The following is a 14,081-nucleotide window of genomic DNA, read 5'->3' on the forward strand; positions in this document are numbered from 1 at the left end:
TTATAATTTTACTTATAAATGAAAACAAAGAGATACATGTTAATTTTTCTTGTAGAGTGTTTGAAAACCGAGGGAGAACCAAATTCACCGTAATGAAATAATCTGGTAAGATCATGATGAGATCTTTACCTTTTCTTCTCGTGTGGGAACAACGGATCGCTTTCTTTATTGCATGAACACGCAATTTTTTTAATTGTGTCAAAATGGTAGGTAGCTGAGCAAGTGGCCAGTTTATTTAGACATGGATGGTGCATTGATCTATTAATGATCACCTGACCCAATAATTATAATCATCATGCTTTTAAATAATTATTCCCCACATCATCAAATTCATTTTTCATCATCTTTTGAATATACTTCGAACTTTTCGACCGTTGTTGCTTTGTTTTTGCCTTCTCTTGACTGGTCATCCTAGACTTTAATCTTCCACTTCTCGATCACTATATTCAATCTAGTAAGTATTAATTTGAATATGCATGCATACATAGGATAATGATATTTAAGACCCACGTAAAATTTTTTTTTGCTATAATTAAGGGCCCATCAATTTTATATCAAATGTCATCCTGTAAAAACATGTAAAATTATTGAAATCTGAATCTTAACTTATTAAATTTTTAAAAAAATACTAACAAAAAATATAAGTTAAGGTTTAACTTTCAACAATATATACGTGTTTTTATAAAATAATATTTAATATAAAATTGATATGTTTTTATTGTAGTGATAAATTCTCTTAAAAGAACTCAAATGTCATTCTCCCTGCATGCATAGTCACACACACTTACAAATAATTCAACATAAATTGAAAGTTGCACTGTTTCATGTTTACAACTATATGTCTTTATCAAAAGGAAAATATAATATTTAAACATAGATTAGTGACTAATGTTCACTCTTAAGTTAATTATAACTTCCAATTTTTATTGTGAGATCTTAAAAACAAAACAATAATAATGTCGTGTAAGACTCGTTGTATTAATAACCTATTAATGTACACGTGCGCGGGCGCGCGTTATTATGAGATGGATAATATGTATACCATTATCCATCACTGCTTCCCTCGGAAGATCCAAACTCTGCTTAAACAGATAACTTAATTCGAGCAGGTCATGCGAAAATAACTCCATAATGCTAGCAAATGGTGGGCATGTCACCAAAACATGGTTGATATTGCAATGGGATCGAGAACGCAAGTATTTAAATGGACTCGATGTCTTCCCAGGAAAAAAAATTACGTGCATGTTTTAAAGGAAGTTGCAAAATACCCCATACAGAGTGCCTCGTTAATAGTGAGAGACATCCTACATCCACCGCGACGAAAATACTTGTCATGTAATTTGGATTTGAGTCCAGATTTCCAGAGCATGAAGAAATTAAAGTGGTATCCTAGTGTATGAAATTGGAGGAGCCCACCAAATTGTGCAACAGAGTCCAATATGTAAAACAATCATGCTTCAATAATAGAAGGTTGTTGGTCTCCCGGAAAAGCTTTGCTTTCCAGGTCACGGAAAGCATTGGCACGGCTTCTTAAGTCCCGCCACAGTGAAGAAATTCCCATGAGAATCCAGATTAATCTCACACCTTCCAAGGTATCATCACCCAAACGTGCCACTGGGACCTCATGCATTATCGTTATCTCTTACTCTATCTTTTTCCTCCCCACGTTTTGAGATCCGAATCCCTCTCAATTTTGTCTATAATATTAATTGAAAAGCTGCATAATCATATTTTCAAAAAGTCATCTCAATTCCAAAATATTTACTTAATCATGATTTAAAATTAAATAATATAATAAAATACATATAAATGATAATATACTTTTGAATCACTGGTCAGTACTGGAAGTATATCGAAAATAAACTCCAACTCTTGATTTTAAATGAGTGCATGGGAGATATAAAACTAAACGGCCACAGTTCACGAGGCCTCTTATCAGCTCAGCGACTACATATAATTAACAGCCATAGGTTCCAACTCAGTCTTGTGACTGTCCACTCACAACCATGAAAGGAATGGACTTGTTCTGTTCCTCCTCTGCCTCCACTGCTGTAATCCCCAGTACGCACGTCCATCGTTCTAGGGTACGCCGTACCCCCAAAAGCTACGGCCTCCTTGCTCGAGCGCCCTGCTCGCGTTCATCCCTTTTCCCCACTAACCCAAAGCCTTCTTACGAGAAGCACAGAAAGAGTTATGCAGGCAAGCAAACCCACGACCTATTTACTCACTGTAGCCTTTCTTCTTCCACAACGCGCCTCCTTGCTGGCTCTGATCCCTCTTTCATCCACAACGATCACTCTCCTGCTCTGCGCCCTTCTTCTTCGCCTCGCTCTCGGAACCAGGTGAAGTACTGATGAATCAAGTGTATATTCCTGGATAAGCAAGGTCTACCGTGTCATCTTGTGTTTGTAATTTTATAGGTCGTGGTTTTGAGGGTGTCATTGCATTGCAAGGGCTGTGCAGCGAAAGTTGGAAAACACATTTCAAGAATGCAAGGTCAGATTTTGTCGAGGAATTCTCGGTCTATGAAATTATATTAAGTGCGTCAGAGATTTATGTTCTGGTGATGAATTATACGCAGGAGTGACATCATTCAGCATAGAGATGGAGAAGAAGAAAGTAACAATTGTAGGAGACGTGACGCCATTGGGCGCCCTGGCTAGTGTCTCCAAGGTGAAGAATGCACAGCTCTGGCCATCTCCAACATCCTTTTCCTCATCCTCGTCTACGCCCATGGTTGGCATATGAGCGACTCACATAATTACTTCTTCACCTCCTGTTATCCTTTTACATGTATATTGCAGCTGGAAACACCTTCCAGCATCTGTGCTCGTACAATTCCAATCGAGTTTGATGACTCGTCAGTTTTAATGTTTGTCATGTAATATTGGTGAAGCTCCTAGCTATTTCTCTGTGTTGGAGCGCTGAAGAAATCATCTTCCTCATGTTTCTGTAGCTTTAATTTAAAGCGACAATTCAAATGTTGTTGGCTCGTCTCTGCTAACTCTAGTAGTGTTTAACCAATCTTTAATTCTGTATTATATTTTGACTTGATACACGTCAAGCGTTTGATCTTAAGAATCATCACAACAAGTCATGTAGGATGTAGGGAGAGCGACGGATTAATAGTGTCAGATGAAGTGAGAGAGGTGCGAGTTAATGCGGGAGTCTTCACTCTGCTTCTTCGCGTGAATGTAAAGTTCCCTACAGTTCAGGAAACGATGACAGAAGCAGAAGAGTACAGTTTATAGTTGCATGGTCAAAATATGCCGGCGGTGGGGCTCTACTTGCAGTCGCACTCGCGTTTTATGAATCGAAAAGGGATCCGAAATTCGGGAAAGCAATTAAATCAAAACCATCGAAATGAACGATACTGCTTGTTTTGCTTTCTTCAAAGGCATGAGGTTTCTTTAATTTCTTTGACTGCATATTTGGAGGCAGAGTCGGCCGGTGATATAATTAATTACTGTTTCCGTGACCGAAGAAAATGCGTGGAAGGCTCTAGTCTCTCCGGAGCTAATCAACCAAGTAAGTAGATGATGGAAAGAATGTGTAATAACAGAAAAAGACGAGCACAAAGTACAAATCAAAAGGTGGGACCGCACGAGTCGAAGAAAATGGGAGAGAGGTAATGTATGACACGGGGGTGAGTGAAGAAGGAAAAGGAATGATAGGGATGAGGGAAAGATGGGATGACTATTGATTAATGGGTGAGAAGAGGAGGGTGATCATTATCAGTGATATGTTCATGAGAAGCAGGGACTTTTTTGTTGGGTTCTGCTGCTTTACGAGACAGAGAATCGTGCTTCAGGAATTACTAAAATGCGACTATGCGAGGGCGGATAGGCCATACATGACGGAGACGTCCACGGATCTTTCCATTCTCCCTTTTCCTGCATTCCAACCATTCCATCCCAAATCCCACATTCTCCACCTTCAAATTACCTGCCTTCTTCCAACCGATCATTATATTTAGAAAAAATGACAAATAAATTCCTTTGAAATAGAAAAATTACAATTTAATCATGCAAAATGTGATAATGTCTCTCAAGTCCAAGACACCTAATTGTCACTAAAATTTTGATGAAATGACAAAAATATCCCCTTAAAGTTGCAAAACTCTGACAGTTTCTTCCCAAAGCCGACACCTCCTGATTGCCTGAGCGTCCGACAATTCCAACGATTTTATAGCTTAACTAGTGAATGATCTTCAGTCCTCTTCGATTGACAACTAGAAACAAGCCATCATGGAAATTAGACTACTGGCCAAGAACAAGCCAGAAAACCACCTTAAAATTGCCAAAGCTCCTCTGAAAAATTTTAAAAAAATCACCCCTGCTCCTTTTTCTTGTTCTTTCTATTCTTCTCTAAATTCATACCATCTCATTGAAATTCCTCTTCTTCAAAGTTGGTTCATTCAATTCTTAGGAAGAAGAAGGATCCACAAGGGATGAATGGGAAAATTGAAGTAATATTGTCACTGGCAGGAAGGAATTTGTCTCCATTAGCATCATTAGAAAACGAACAAAAAAGGGTTCATATTCCCAATAAGATTTGATAGAAATTGTTCATGAGGGGAGGGATTCGTATTGGACAAAAACACCTACCCATGGAGAAGGAGATTGCCATAAAGCCTCACGTCAGCGTTTGAATGGCGTTGGAGATGGAGGAGGCTGAGAATGGTGTTGGCAGAACAAACATAGGAGCTGGTGAAGGATGCCTTGACAGTGATGTACACCCTTTGTTTAGTAAAGGACAACAAAATAAGGGTGGTGTAGGCCGAAATAATGAAGCTGCAAATGCAACTAATGGCAGGTTTTATATCAAACATAGGGGTGTTCAATCTGAACCCGTCCCGATTGGCCCGGTATCGTCCCGATCATATCGGGACGGGTCTTGTCCAGGCCCGAAAATAATCGGGACGGGACTTTACGGGACGGGACAGGAAAGGGGTTCGGGACGGGACGGGACACGGGATTACCATCGGGACGTCCCGTCCCGTCCCGTCCCGAATATTATATATATTATTTTTTATTTTAAATATATTAATTATATTAATATAATTTATACTTATATTAATTATATCAATTATAATTTTAATACTTACAATTCTTATTTAAAACTAAAGTATTTTTATATTGATAATTTTAATGGTATGGAGTAAACATGGCGATATCTTTTTTATAATATATTAATTATATTAATATAATTTATTCTTATATCTATCTATTTAATAACTTTTATTTATAACATACTTCTTGCTTATTTTTAGAAGAGTCATTAGCTTAGTATATCTTCACTAAAGTAGAAGAACAATTATTTGATGTTGTATTTGACTTGCCTGTTGTTGCTAATTTTATAGCATAAAGATTACTTGTATTTTTTATTATAATATGTAGTTGTGATTAAAATAATTCAATAATTGATTTTAAATTATTGTTATTTATGTACTTGTGTTATTTTAATTTTAAACTTAATAAATTATATAATTTAAAATTTTAATGAACATTATTATCCAAATCTTTTTTCGATATTATTTCATTTATCGGGACGGCGGGACGTCCCGATTTTGTCCTGGTCCCGTCCCGACTCTTAACGGGACGGGACGGGACACGGGACCAAAATTCAGTCCCGATCTTTTTTTCGGGACGGGACACGGGACGGGGGTGTCCCGGTCCCGTCCCGTCCCGTGAACACCTCTAATCAAACATGGCGGACAAGTCAGCGTACGTGCTTAGCGTACTGGCATTGGTGCCAGAGGCGAGAGCGATGCTAATGGACGAAGGAGGAATTCTGATTGAAACAACCCCAACGCAAAATTCATACTTAATCATATCCTACCATGATAGTAAAAGATTCACCTATCATGGTAGAAAAGGAACAACCTAACTATCATAGTAGAACAAGAACTACCCTTACTTCTACCATGATATTTTGAGCAAGCCTAATTAACTAGCATGAGTTTTTATTATGGCAGAAAAAGGTCTTCAAGCAGCATTCAAGCAGGACATGTTAAAAGTTCTCTTTTTCCAACATATACATATATCAAACATATGCGCACATGCAAATTTCCTAACACACAATCTAGCACACATTTATGTCACAAAATAACAACTATAAATAAATAAATAAAGAAAAAATGATATAATTTATGACCTTTGGTCAAATCTCTTCAACTCGAGGCCCAAAGATTAAAACAATATACATTTTGAAGTAAAACAAAAGTAAAAGTATTGAACAAATGATTAAGTAAATGCAACTATTCCTATGGTGTGGCAGCAAGGCTAGTCTCCGAGCAATACCTCAAGGAGCTGGTGTTCCCTACCTATTCCCTTGCCTAAGCTTCACTAACTATTCTTATAGTATTTAAAATAAAGATAAGACAATGTCTCAGTAATCTTTTTAAAGGTTATAGTATATCTTAGGTCGATAAATAACTTGATCTAGTGAATTTTTACAATCAACTTTCAAACAAGCATGCTAAAAGAAGTTTAATCCATCATTTGGGAAGCTAGCATGCTTAAAATGAAATAAAAACATCTTCATAATTGAATTAAAAAACACAAGCATGCTAGTCAGTCTAAAATATACAACTCAAGGAAATAACATAACAAAGTCAATATTCAAATAACAAACTATAATTACATTGATTTACATATCAAACTAAATAATACCTTGAAAATTCCTTTCAATTAGTAGTTACATATTTTTATCATTTTTTATTCCACCTTATCTCCTTCTTATTTCGTTATATTGAGATTCTAGGTGATAGGGGATGGTGCCTAGCTAAAGGCCATATCAGTCCTAATCAAGCCTCGATCTCCCCCTTTTGATCATAAGGGGTACCCAAATGGTATCGATTTCATTCCAACCCTGGTTAAAGGAATCGAGTGCCTCAAGTACATATCAAAGCCACTTAGTGCACACAATATAGGGGTGAGTACATGATCACGATCTAACCTTATTTTCTTATTTTAAATTCATAACCTTCAGGCCTTTCATAACAACACAGTTCCAATATATTCCATGTCAAATCACAATTTTCATAAGTATTTCTCAAAATTTTTAACATTTATCATTATATAGACATTATCAATCTTAATATATTATATCTGTTCAAACAACTTGATCAAATTCCAATCAAACAAATTATGATCAACATGAGTCTATCTAGTCCTAAAAATTCCAAACATGTAGAGGTTTTTCACTAACCATAGCTTTAAAAAAAATAATTCCTAAAAATTTACTTTGTTAACCACTGGGCCAAGTTTTCGCAAATGTTATCATAGGCATGCTATTTAGGTTCAATTCAATATTAGTATATAATAAAATATTTAGTTATTTATCCACACTAGCATACAAGGTAACCTGAAAAGAAATTACTTAGGCTTGAGTTCACTTAAAAAACCTGAGGTCTCTCAATAAAAGATCCTCCAACTATCTCAAACGTCAAAGTAAAATTAAGAAGTTCCTTATAAAACTTCTAACACCTCCACCAACAAAAAATTGGAGAAATTAAAATCAAATCAAATTTAATTTAATTTATTTTTTATTCTAAGGTTGTCCCCAAAATACTCTTGGGAGCTATATGTAACTCTAAAACTACCCAAAAAAAAAATTCTATTAATTTAATTTAAAGTTTTTTTTTACCTTGAAGCTCTTCAATTTATCTCAAAGACTTCCCAAAACAATTTTAAGTTATGTTAATTGTTACTTTTGAACTTTGAAGTGCCTGTGAGCATGTTTTATAAGTCCTAAGCATCTAATAAGTTAAATTTTTATCCACAAATAATTTAAAATAAATCTCATTTAGTTATAATTTATTCCTTATGTTCATTTTTAATTTATAAGTTGCTTTAAATAGTTATAAAGTAATTTGAATAGCTCTCAGAGTTACTCAAAATAGTTTTAAAGTTACTACTCAACAATTCTATCTAGTCCTTAAGTCTCTCTCCAATTTTAAATCCACTTAAACCTAGTAATCTTACAAAAACAAGCTTTATCCTACTAGTTGGGATTGACTATATAGATTGTACAATAACATTGTGGTTTATCATTTATCAAGCTTTTAGAAATATTGTTACTTAAGAGGTATTGATCAACAACTTTTAAAAGTATTTTCTTTGGCCTTCCTTTGTCCCTTATAACATCCTAGAAATTTAAGAGCCAATTAAGCAAAGTAAAGAGGAATAATTGAGTTAATTAATGTGGTATGTGGCTAGAAAATCTAACTATATATTTGGTTATGATTTCAACTCTAAATTTAGGTTTGAAGTGAAGTTGGGACACCCGAGCATCAAAAGGTTAGGAAATTTGAAGGGTATATCTCTGTGCCACTTGTTGCGGCATACAACACATTCGTTGTGGCGCACAGATGACAAATAAAGAATGAGGACCTCTTTGTGCCATTCGTTATAACGTGTGCTGCGGCGTATGGCCGAAAAATTTCTCATAAGTGGCTCATGAATAGATTGAAATGAGAAGAGGGAAAGGAAGGAGAAAACGAGAGCTCATCTTTTTTTCTAATAGGGCTTTCATCTTTTTTTCTAATAGGGCTTTAGGATTTTGGACCTTTGAGAACATTTTGGAGCTTCTAATAACCTAAAGTAAAGTTCCTAAACCCTTTTCTCTTCCATTTCAATGAGAATTGAAGTTCGAGTTTGAGTTAAGATAATGATTTTTGATTCATATAAGCTATAGGTCTAAATCCATTAACTCAAATGGAGTTAATAGGAGTTATTGTGGGCGCGCGCGCACACACACACACACTTCTCCAATCTTTATGTTCTTATTTACTTTTCTTCTTCTTCTTTTTAATGCCATTATTACTTTTTTTATTTTTCTATAAACTATTGTTATTTTATTTCTCCTACTTATTCCTTTATCATTTATTATATTTTCATCTTATCTTTCTTTTATGTTTGTATGTATGTATCTTAGCTTGTAGATACTTTAAATTCTCTATTATGATTTATTAGAGTCCTTTTAAAATTAAGAGTTAAATCTCATCTATATTTGGTTTCATTATGATTTAGATAATATTCAAATAAGTATAATATCTTAAATAAAACAGTGAAGATAATATATATTTAATTTCACGTGCTTCTATAAATTTCTCATTCCTTGAAAATATGTTTTAAAAATTAAATCCTTAATATTTATCCCATTTTAAGTAAATTCTTCGTACTCAAACAATTATATAATAAATTCAATTTAGCATGGGATAATTTCTTCCTATTAATAATTAAGTCATACATTAAGATATTATGATTTTTTTAAAAATTCAAACTATCTTAAATTGTCTTAAATGTGATTTTATTCTATCTTCAAATCCAAAAATAATTATAAGAAACTTTCTAAAAAGGGAGGATGTTACACTGGTGCTATTGGTTGAATTTTAGAGGTGGGGCTATAGAGACAGAAGCAAATAGCAGTGGATATTTTTGTTATTTCATCAAAAACTTTAATGATAATTAAGTCTTTTAAAATTTAAGAGATATTATCACATTTTACATGATCGAATTGTTATTTTTTCAGAGGAATTTATTTGTTATTCTCCTCAATATTTACTAACCATTTATTTTTTTATTTCTTTTGATTCAAATATGTAGTTTTATGGTGGTAAGCTGTAAATGTCGTACACTTGCATACATTATCACATGTGACGTGTGCATAAAATTCAAATCTTTGTCGTATTGTCGAAAGTCATGGCCTAGTATCCTCAGCCCATCCAATAGTGTAAAAAATTAAAAACAGCCCACAAACTATTTTGATAAAAAAAAAGGGAGAGCCAACGAACCTGTTAGACATGCATGTTTGGCCCAAAAAAACTTATTAAGCATGTATAGCATGATGTTATGAATTTGTTTGGCCATCAAAGAACAAGTTCCATGAAAATGGGTAATTGCAGAGATTATCAAGAAAAAGTTTTCAGTTAATCCTAAGAGAGTGGGTTATGACACTTAAAGCTCAAAGTCTTGGGTTTTGGTTTATGTAAATGCAAAAAATGTCTTTGAAAGAGAAGATAGATGTTAAGTTAGACTCCAAATTCCAATCAATTATTTGAACTCCTCGATTAATGGGATGGGTTAAGATTAACACTAATAGGGTTATGTCTCTTATGAGTAATAAAGTGGGGTGTGGTGGAGTTCTTAAAGATCGCATTGGTTATTGGACAGCAGGGTTTTGTCATCACTTAAGATACTGATGAGGCAGAATAATAGGCTGTTTTGAAGAGCTTTTGCTTTGCTTGGAACTTTGGGTTTATGAAGGTGCTTCTAGAATCAAATTGCAAGAATCTAGTTGATCCTATTGCCAACGTAAGATATTCTAGGAATATGGGCAGTTTGGTGCTAGTCAATGTACTTAACATGATCAATGAAACTAGGAGTTTAGAATCCATTATTTGCATGAAAATATAATCAAGTGGCTGATAGATTAGTAAAGGAAGGGATTTCTTAGTCTTCTCTTTTTGAGGTTGCTCCTATGCTTATATGGAGCTTAGTTTCTTCTGATTGTCTGAGATCTCAATCACTTGTATATGTAATTTTCATTTCATACACCAAGCTTAGCCTTCTATTTCACCCAAAAAAAAAATCCTCAATTAGATTTGGTAATACCCAAATCTAACCTAATAAGCTAGCCACATAAAAAGGGTCTGAAATTAGCAAGGAAAGTATTTATCATGACAATTCAACAAAGAAAGTTATTTTTTTTAAATATTCTCTCTTAAAAATTTACCGTGACAAAATGCTTATAATAAAAAAAAAGCAATCTATAAGAAAAAGGTATACAATGTTAGTATTTTCCACAAAAGACACGAGCGCTTGATTAATATCTTTTTCTTTACAGTAGCACTATTACATCTAGCAACAGTTAGTGCCAGATTCCTTTCTATAAATGGGCATCAAAATGTGAAAAAATAAGCAAGTAACGAGAATAACAAGAAAAACATCCATAGTGGATTTTTCCTCTTACAAAGATGAAATAAAAGTATGGAATTTTTTTAGGAAGGCAGAGAGACCCGAGGATGTTGGGTTGCAGGGATGTAATACATCAATGCATGTTGTTGGTTCCCATTCCTCTTGGGAATTAAATTTTAAAAATTTGTTTTTCATAATAAAATAAAAGGAAAAAATATATTTAATTATATTAAATAGTTTGAAAATAGCTTTAAAATTTTTAAAAAATCGTTCAAAATAAACTTCTACCATTTCCACATCCATGTCACTAATCATCATTAGCCATTTGCCACCTCTTAGCATCACATTATTATTACTGTTAACCAATATATTAAAAACTGAATCAATCATTAAATTAGTTGAGGTTAAGGTTAACAGTTCAATTAAGGTCAAACACGAAACTAAATCAAAATCAAACTGATTATAATAAAATAATGTAATATAATTTTTTAAAAAATACAACTTCATTTTATTAAAAAAATAAAAATATTATATATATATATATATATATTAAAATGTAGAAAGTAGAAGCAACTTTTTCTTACACATAGCTCTATGTCTGCTCATATCAAATCACTATTCTTCTTTCATCTTCAAAGCACTGCAACCTTAAAAGCTCTTTTCTCCCTCTTCTACTTTTGGTTTTGGTTTCATCTCTCCTATTTTGATATTTTCTTTTCCAGTGAAGTGAGATGGATATGAACACAGAAGCCATGAGGAAGGAGGAACTGAGAAGGGGGAGGAGCAAAGTAGAGATGAGTTTGACAAGGAGAAACTAACAAGAAGCAAAGGTGCAATAATAAGTGAAGAAAGCGCATAGAAGAACAATAGACAAGTTGAAGCTCCACGATTGAGAGTCAAGACCCATGAAGCTTGAAACTTTGAGATGACACAACCGACGAAGTAGCTACTTGAAGCTCATTGCTGAGGGACAATCGAGGATAGCAAGATGAAGAAAATGATCGACAGCATGACAGAGAAGAGAACGAAGATGGAGTAGCGGAGAGGAGAGGTTCAAACTCAAGAGTTGAAGAAGGTGAAGAGGTTCATCACTCACTAGGACTTCTACCTTTTTTATATTTTTTTACTCTTAAATGATGTCATTTTAGGTTAAAGTTAAAAAAAAAAAATCAACCCTCCTGACCCTTGGGGTTGGCAAGTTAATTTAAGTTGATCTTGAATTAATTAAGGCTAATGAGAAATAAAAATGAGATCAAATGAATGATCAATATATCGATTCATCAATCTAATTGACTTGTCTAGTCTATTTTTAAAAACAATAATGTTAACTATTACTATTAATCATCTCTTACTACCATTGATCATTGTCATTGACAAAATGATAGTAATTAATAAATGATGAGGGTGGCTTTTAGTGGTAGTCAAGCAATCAACCATGACTAATGGTAGTTGTCGATAATGTGTGTGATCAAGCACGATTTTAAAAAAGAACATAGAGGGAGAAAGAAAATCGTTTAAAATATGAAGGAACTAACGCAAATTTTCACTTTTTTTATGAATAGAATAAAAAAGTTTCTAAAATTTTTTAAAAGGCCAATCAACTTGTTGGGGAAGGGGGGAGAAGTACCCCTGCATTCATCGTTGTGAGTGATGGTGGCCAACAATAGTCAGTGATAATAGTTGTGAGGGTTGATAGTAGAAGTTGATGGTGGCAGTCGGCTAGTAACATCAATAACAACAACAATAATAATGTTTAGTGATAGCTATTAATAGTGATTGGTGGTTATTTAGTGGCAATTAGCGATAGTTAGCTAATAATAACTAATGGTGATGGTGATGATGAAGGCAGCAAGTAGTAACCAATAAAGATAATTAATGGTAATGGCTAATAATGACAATAAAGATAACTAATGGTAATGACTAATAATGACAATGAATGGAGACTAACAATAACCCGCAGGCGAGCCACAATAATGAGCAATGATATGTGTTATGATGATAAAGGTTAGTCACAATAACCTTTGCAATTTTAAAACAAAAAAAAATAATTTTGAAATGTTTTCACATTACTGTTTTTAATTAGATAAAAATGAAAACAATTTAAAAAAAATTTAGATGCAGGACATCCATTCTGCCATTGTTTTCTTCAATTTTCTTTTGTGTTTTAAAAAATGAAAACAGTTTTCATTTTTCAAAAACAGAAATCAAATACACCGTTAAATTTTAATTGCAAAATGCTGACAACGATCAGAAGCTGCATATTTTGGCGTCTTGTGTTTTTTTCCCCCTTTTGCGGTAAAATTGGCGTCTCATGCTCTATTATTACTTATCAGTGTATGTTTACTATGTGACTGTGCGCGTGGTGTGTAAAAATTAAAAAAAGGGTTTTGCATATTTCCACTTAGTATTTTATTTTTCAAGCATTCATTCAGCTTATATGCGCACCTACTTGGGGATTTCATGATCATCAGAGCAGGTGCTTATCATCTTTGAAATAGTTTGGACCATATAAAAATAAATAAAACCATCTGGATTCTTTTGACCAAAAAAAAAAAAAAGAACCATCCGGATTTAAGTATTTTTTTTAATTTTTAAAATAAAAATTTACAAAATTTGAAAAAATTTATTAATTATCAAAATATACTGTTCATATTTAATTAAGTTAGTCCAAATTTAATATTAATTTTTTGTAATTTTTATAAACTAATTATACAAATTTACTCTATATTGTTTAAATTTAAAAATTTTAATTTATAATATTGTCAAATTCAAAATAATTTAAAATTATTTTATATGATCAATTTATAAAAATGATGAAAAATTAATATGAAATTTAGATTGATTTAATTAAATATAAAATATATATATTAATAATTAATGAATTTATTAAATATTATTATTTTATTTAAAAAAATAAAAAATATTTAAATTTTAACATTAAATCTGAAGAATTCAGATTATGTTCATTTGAGATGACGAGAACCAATGATGGTCACCGAATGTGCTCTCCGTGGTGTCACCTACTTGATAACAATTTCCTATTTAAGATTTTAGGACAACGCCACTCATGCAATTTTAAAAAAGTTTATGTTAGTTCACATGAACATGAAAAATAAATTTTACAACTGACAACTTATAAGCAATAAATATTATATTGTA

The 14,081-nt window shown here is 33.1% G+C and overlaps 1 protein-coding gene across 1 annotated transcript; it reads left to right on the forward strand.

Moving 5' to 3' along the window:
- The first annotated feature begins 1,929 nt into the window (after window positions 1-1,929).
- On the forward strand, window positions 1,930-3,004 carry LOC129316403 (protein SODIUM POTASSIUM ROOT DEFECTIVE 1-like). The gene is made up of 3 exons (XM_054960808.1): window positions 1,930-2,342; window positions 2,421-2,496; window positions 2,582-3,004. Exons 1-3 carry the CDS (start codon window positions 2,007-2,009, stop codon window positions 2,746-2,748), a joined length of 579 nt encoding a protein of 192 aa, XP_054816783.1. The 5' UTR covers window positions 1,930-2,006; the 3' UTR covers window positions 2,749-3,004.
- Window positions 3,005-14,081: the final 11,077 nt, after the last annotated feature.

The sequence above is a fragment of the Prosopis cineraria genome, unplaced genomic scaffold (genome assembly GCF_029017545.1).
Source record: "Prosopis cineraria cultivar Desert tree isolate PC_DT_omini unplaced genomic scaffold, ASM2901754v1 PC7, whole genome shotgun sequence".
NCBI classification, from domain to species: domain Eukaryota; kingdom Viridiplantae; phylum Streptophyta; class Magnoliopsida; order Fabales; family Fabaceae; genus Prosopis; species Prosopis cineraria.

Coding starts and splice junctions, on each gene's coding strand:
- LOC129316403 (XM_054960808.1), top strand. CDS start 2,007: ATGAAAGGAATGGACTTGTTCTGTTCCTCCTCTGCCTCCACTGCTGTA. Junction 2,343..2,420: donor CGCCTCGCTCTCGGAACCAG/GTGAAGTACTGA, acceptor GTAATTTTATAG/GTCGTGGTTTTGAGGGTGTC. Junction 2,497..2,581: donor ACACATTTCAAGAATGCAAG/GTCAGATTTTGT, acceptor AATTATACGCAG/GAGTGACATCATTCAGCATA.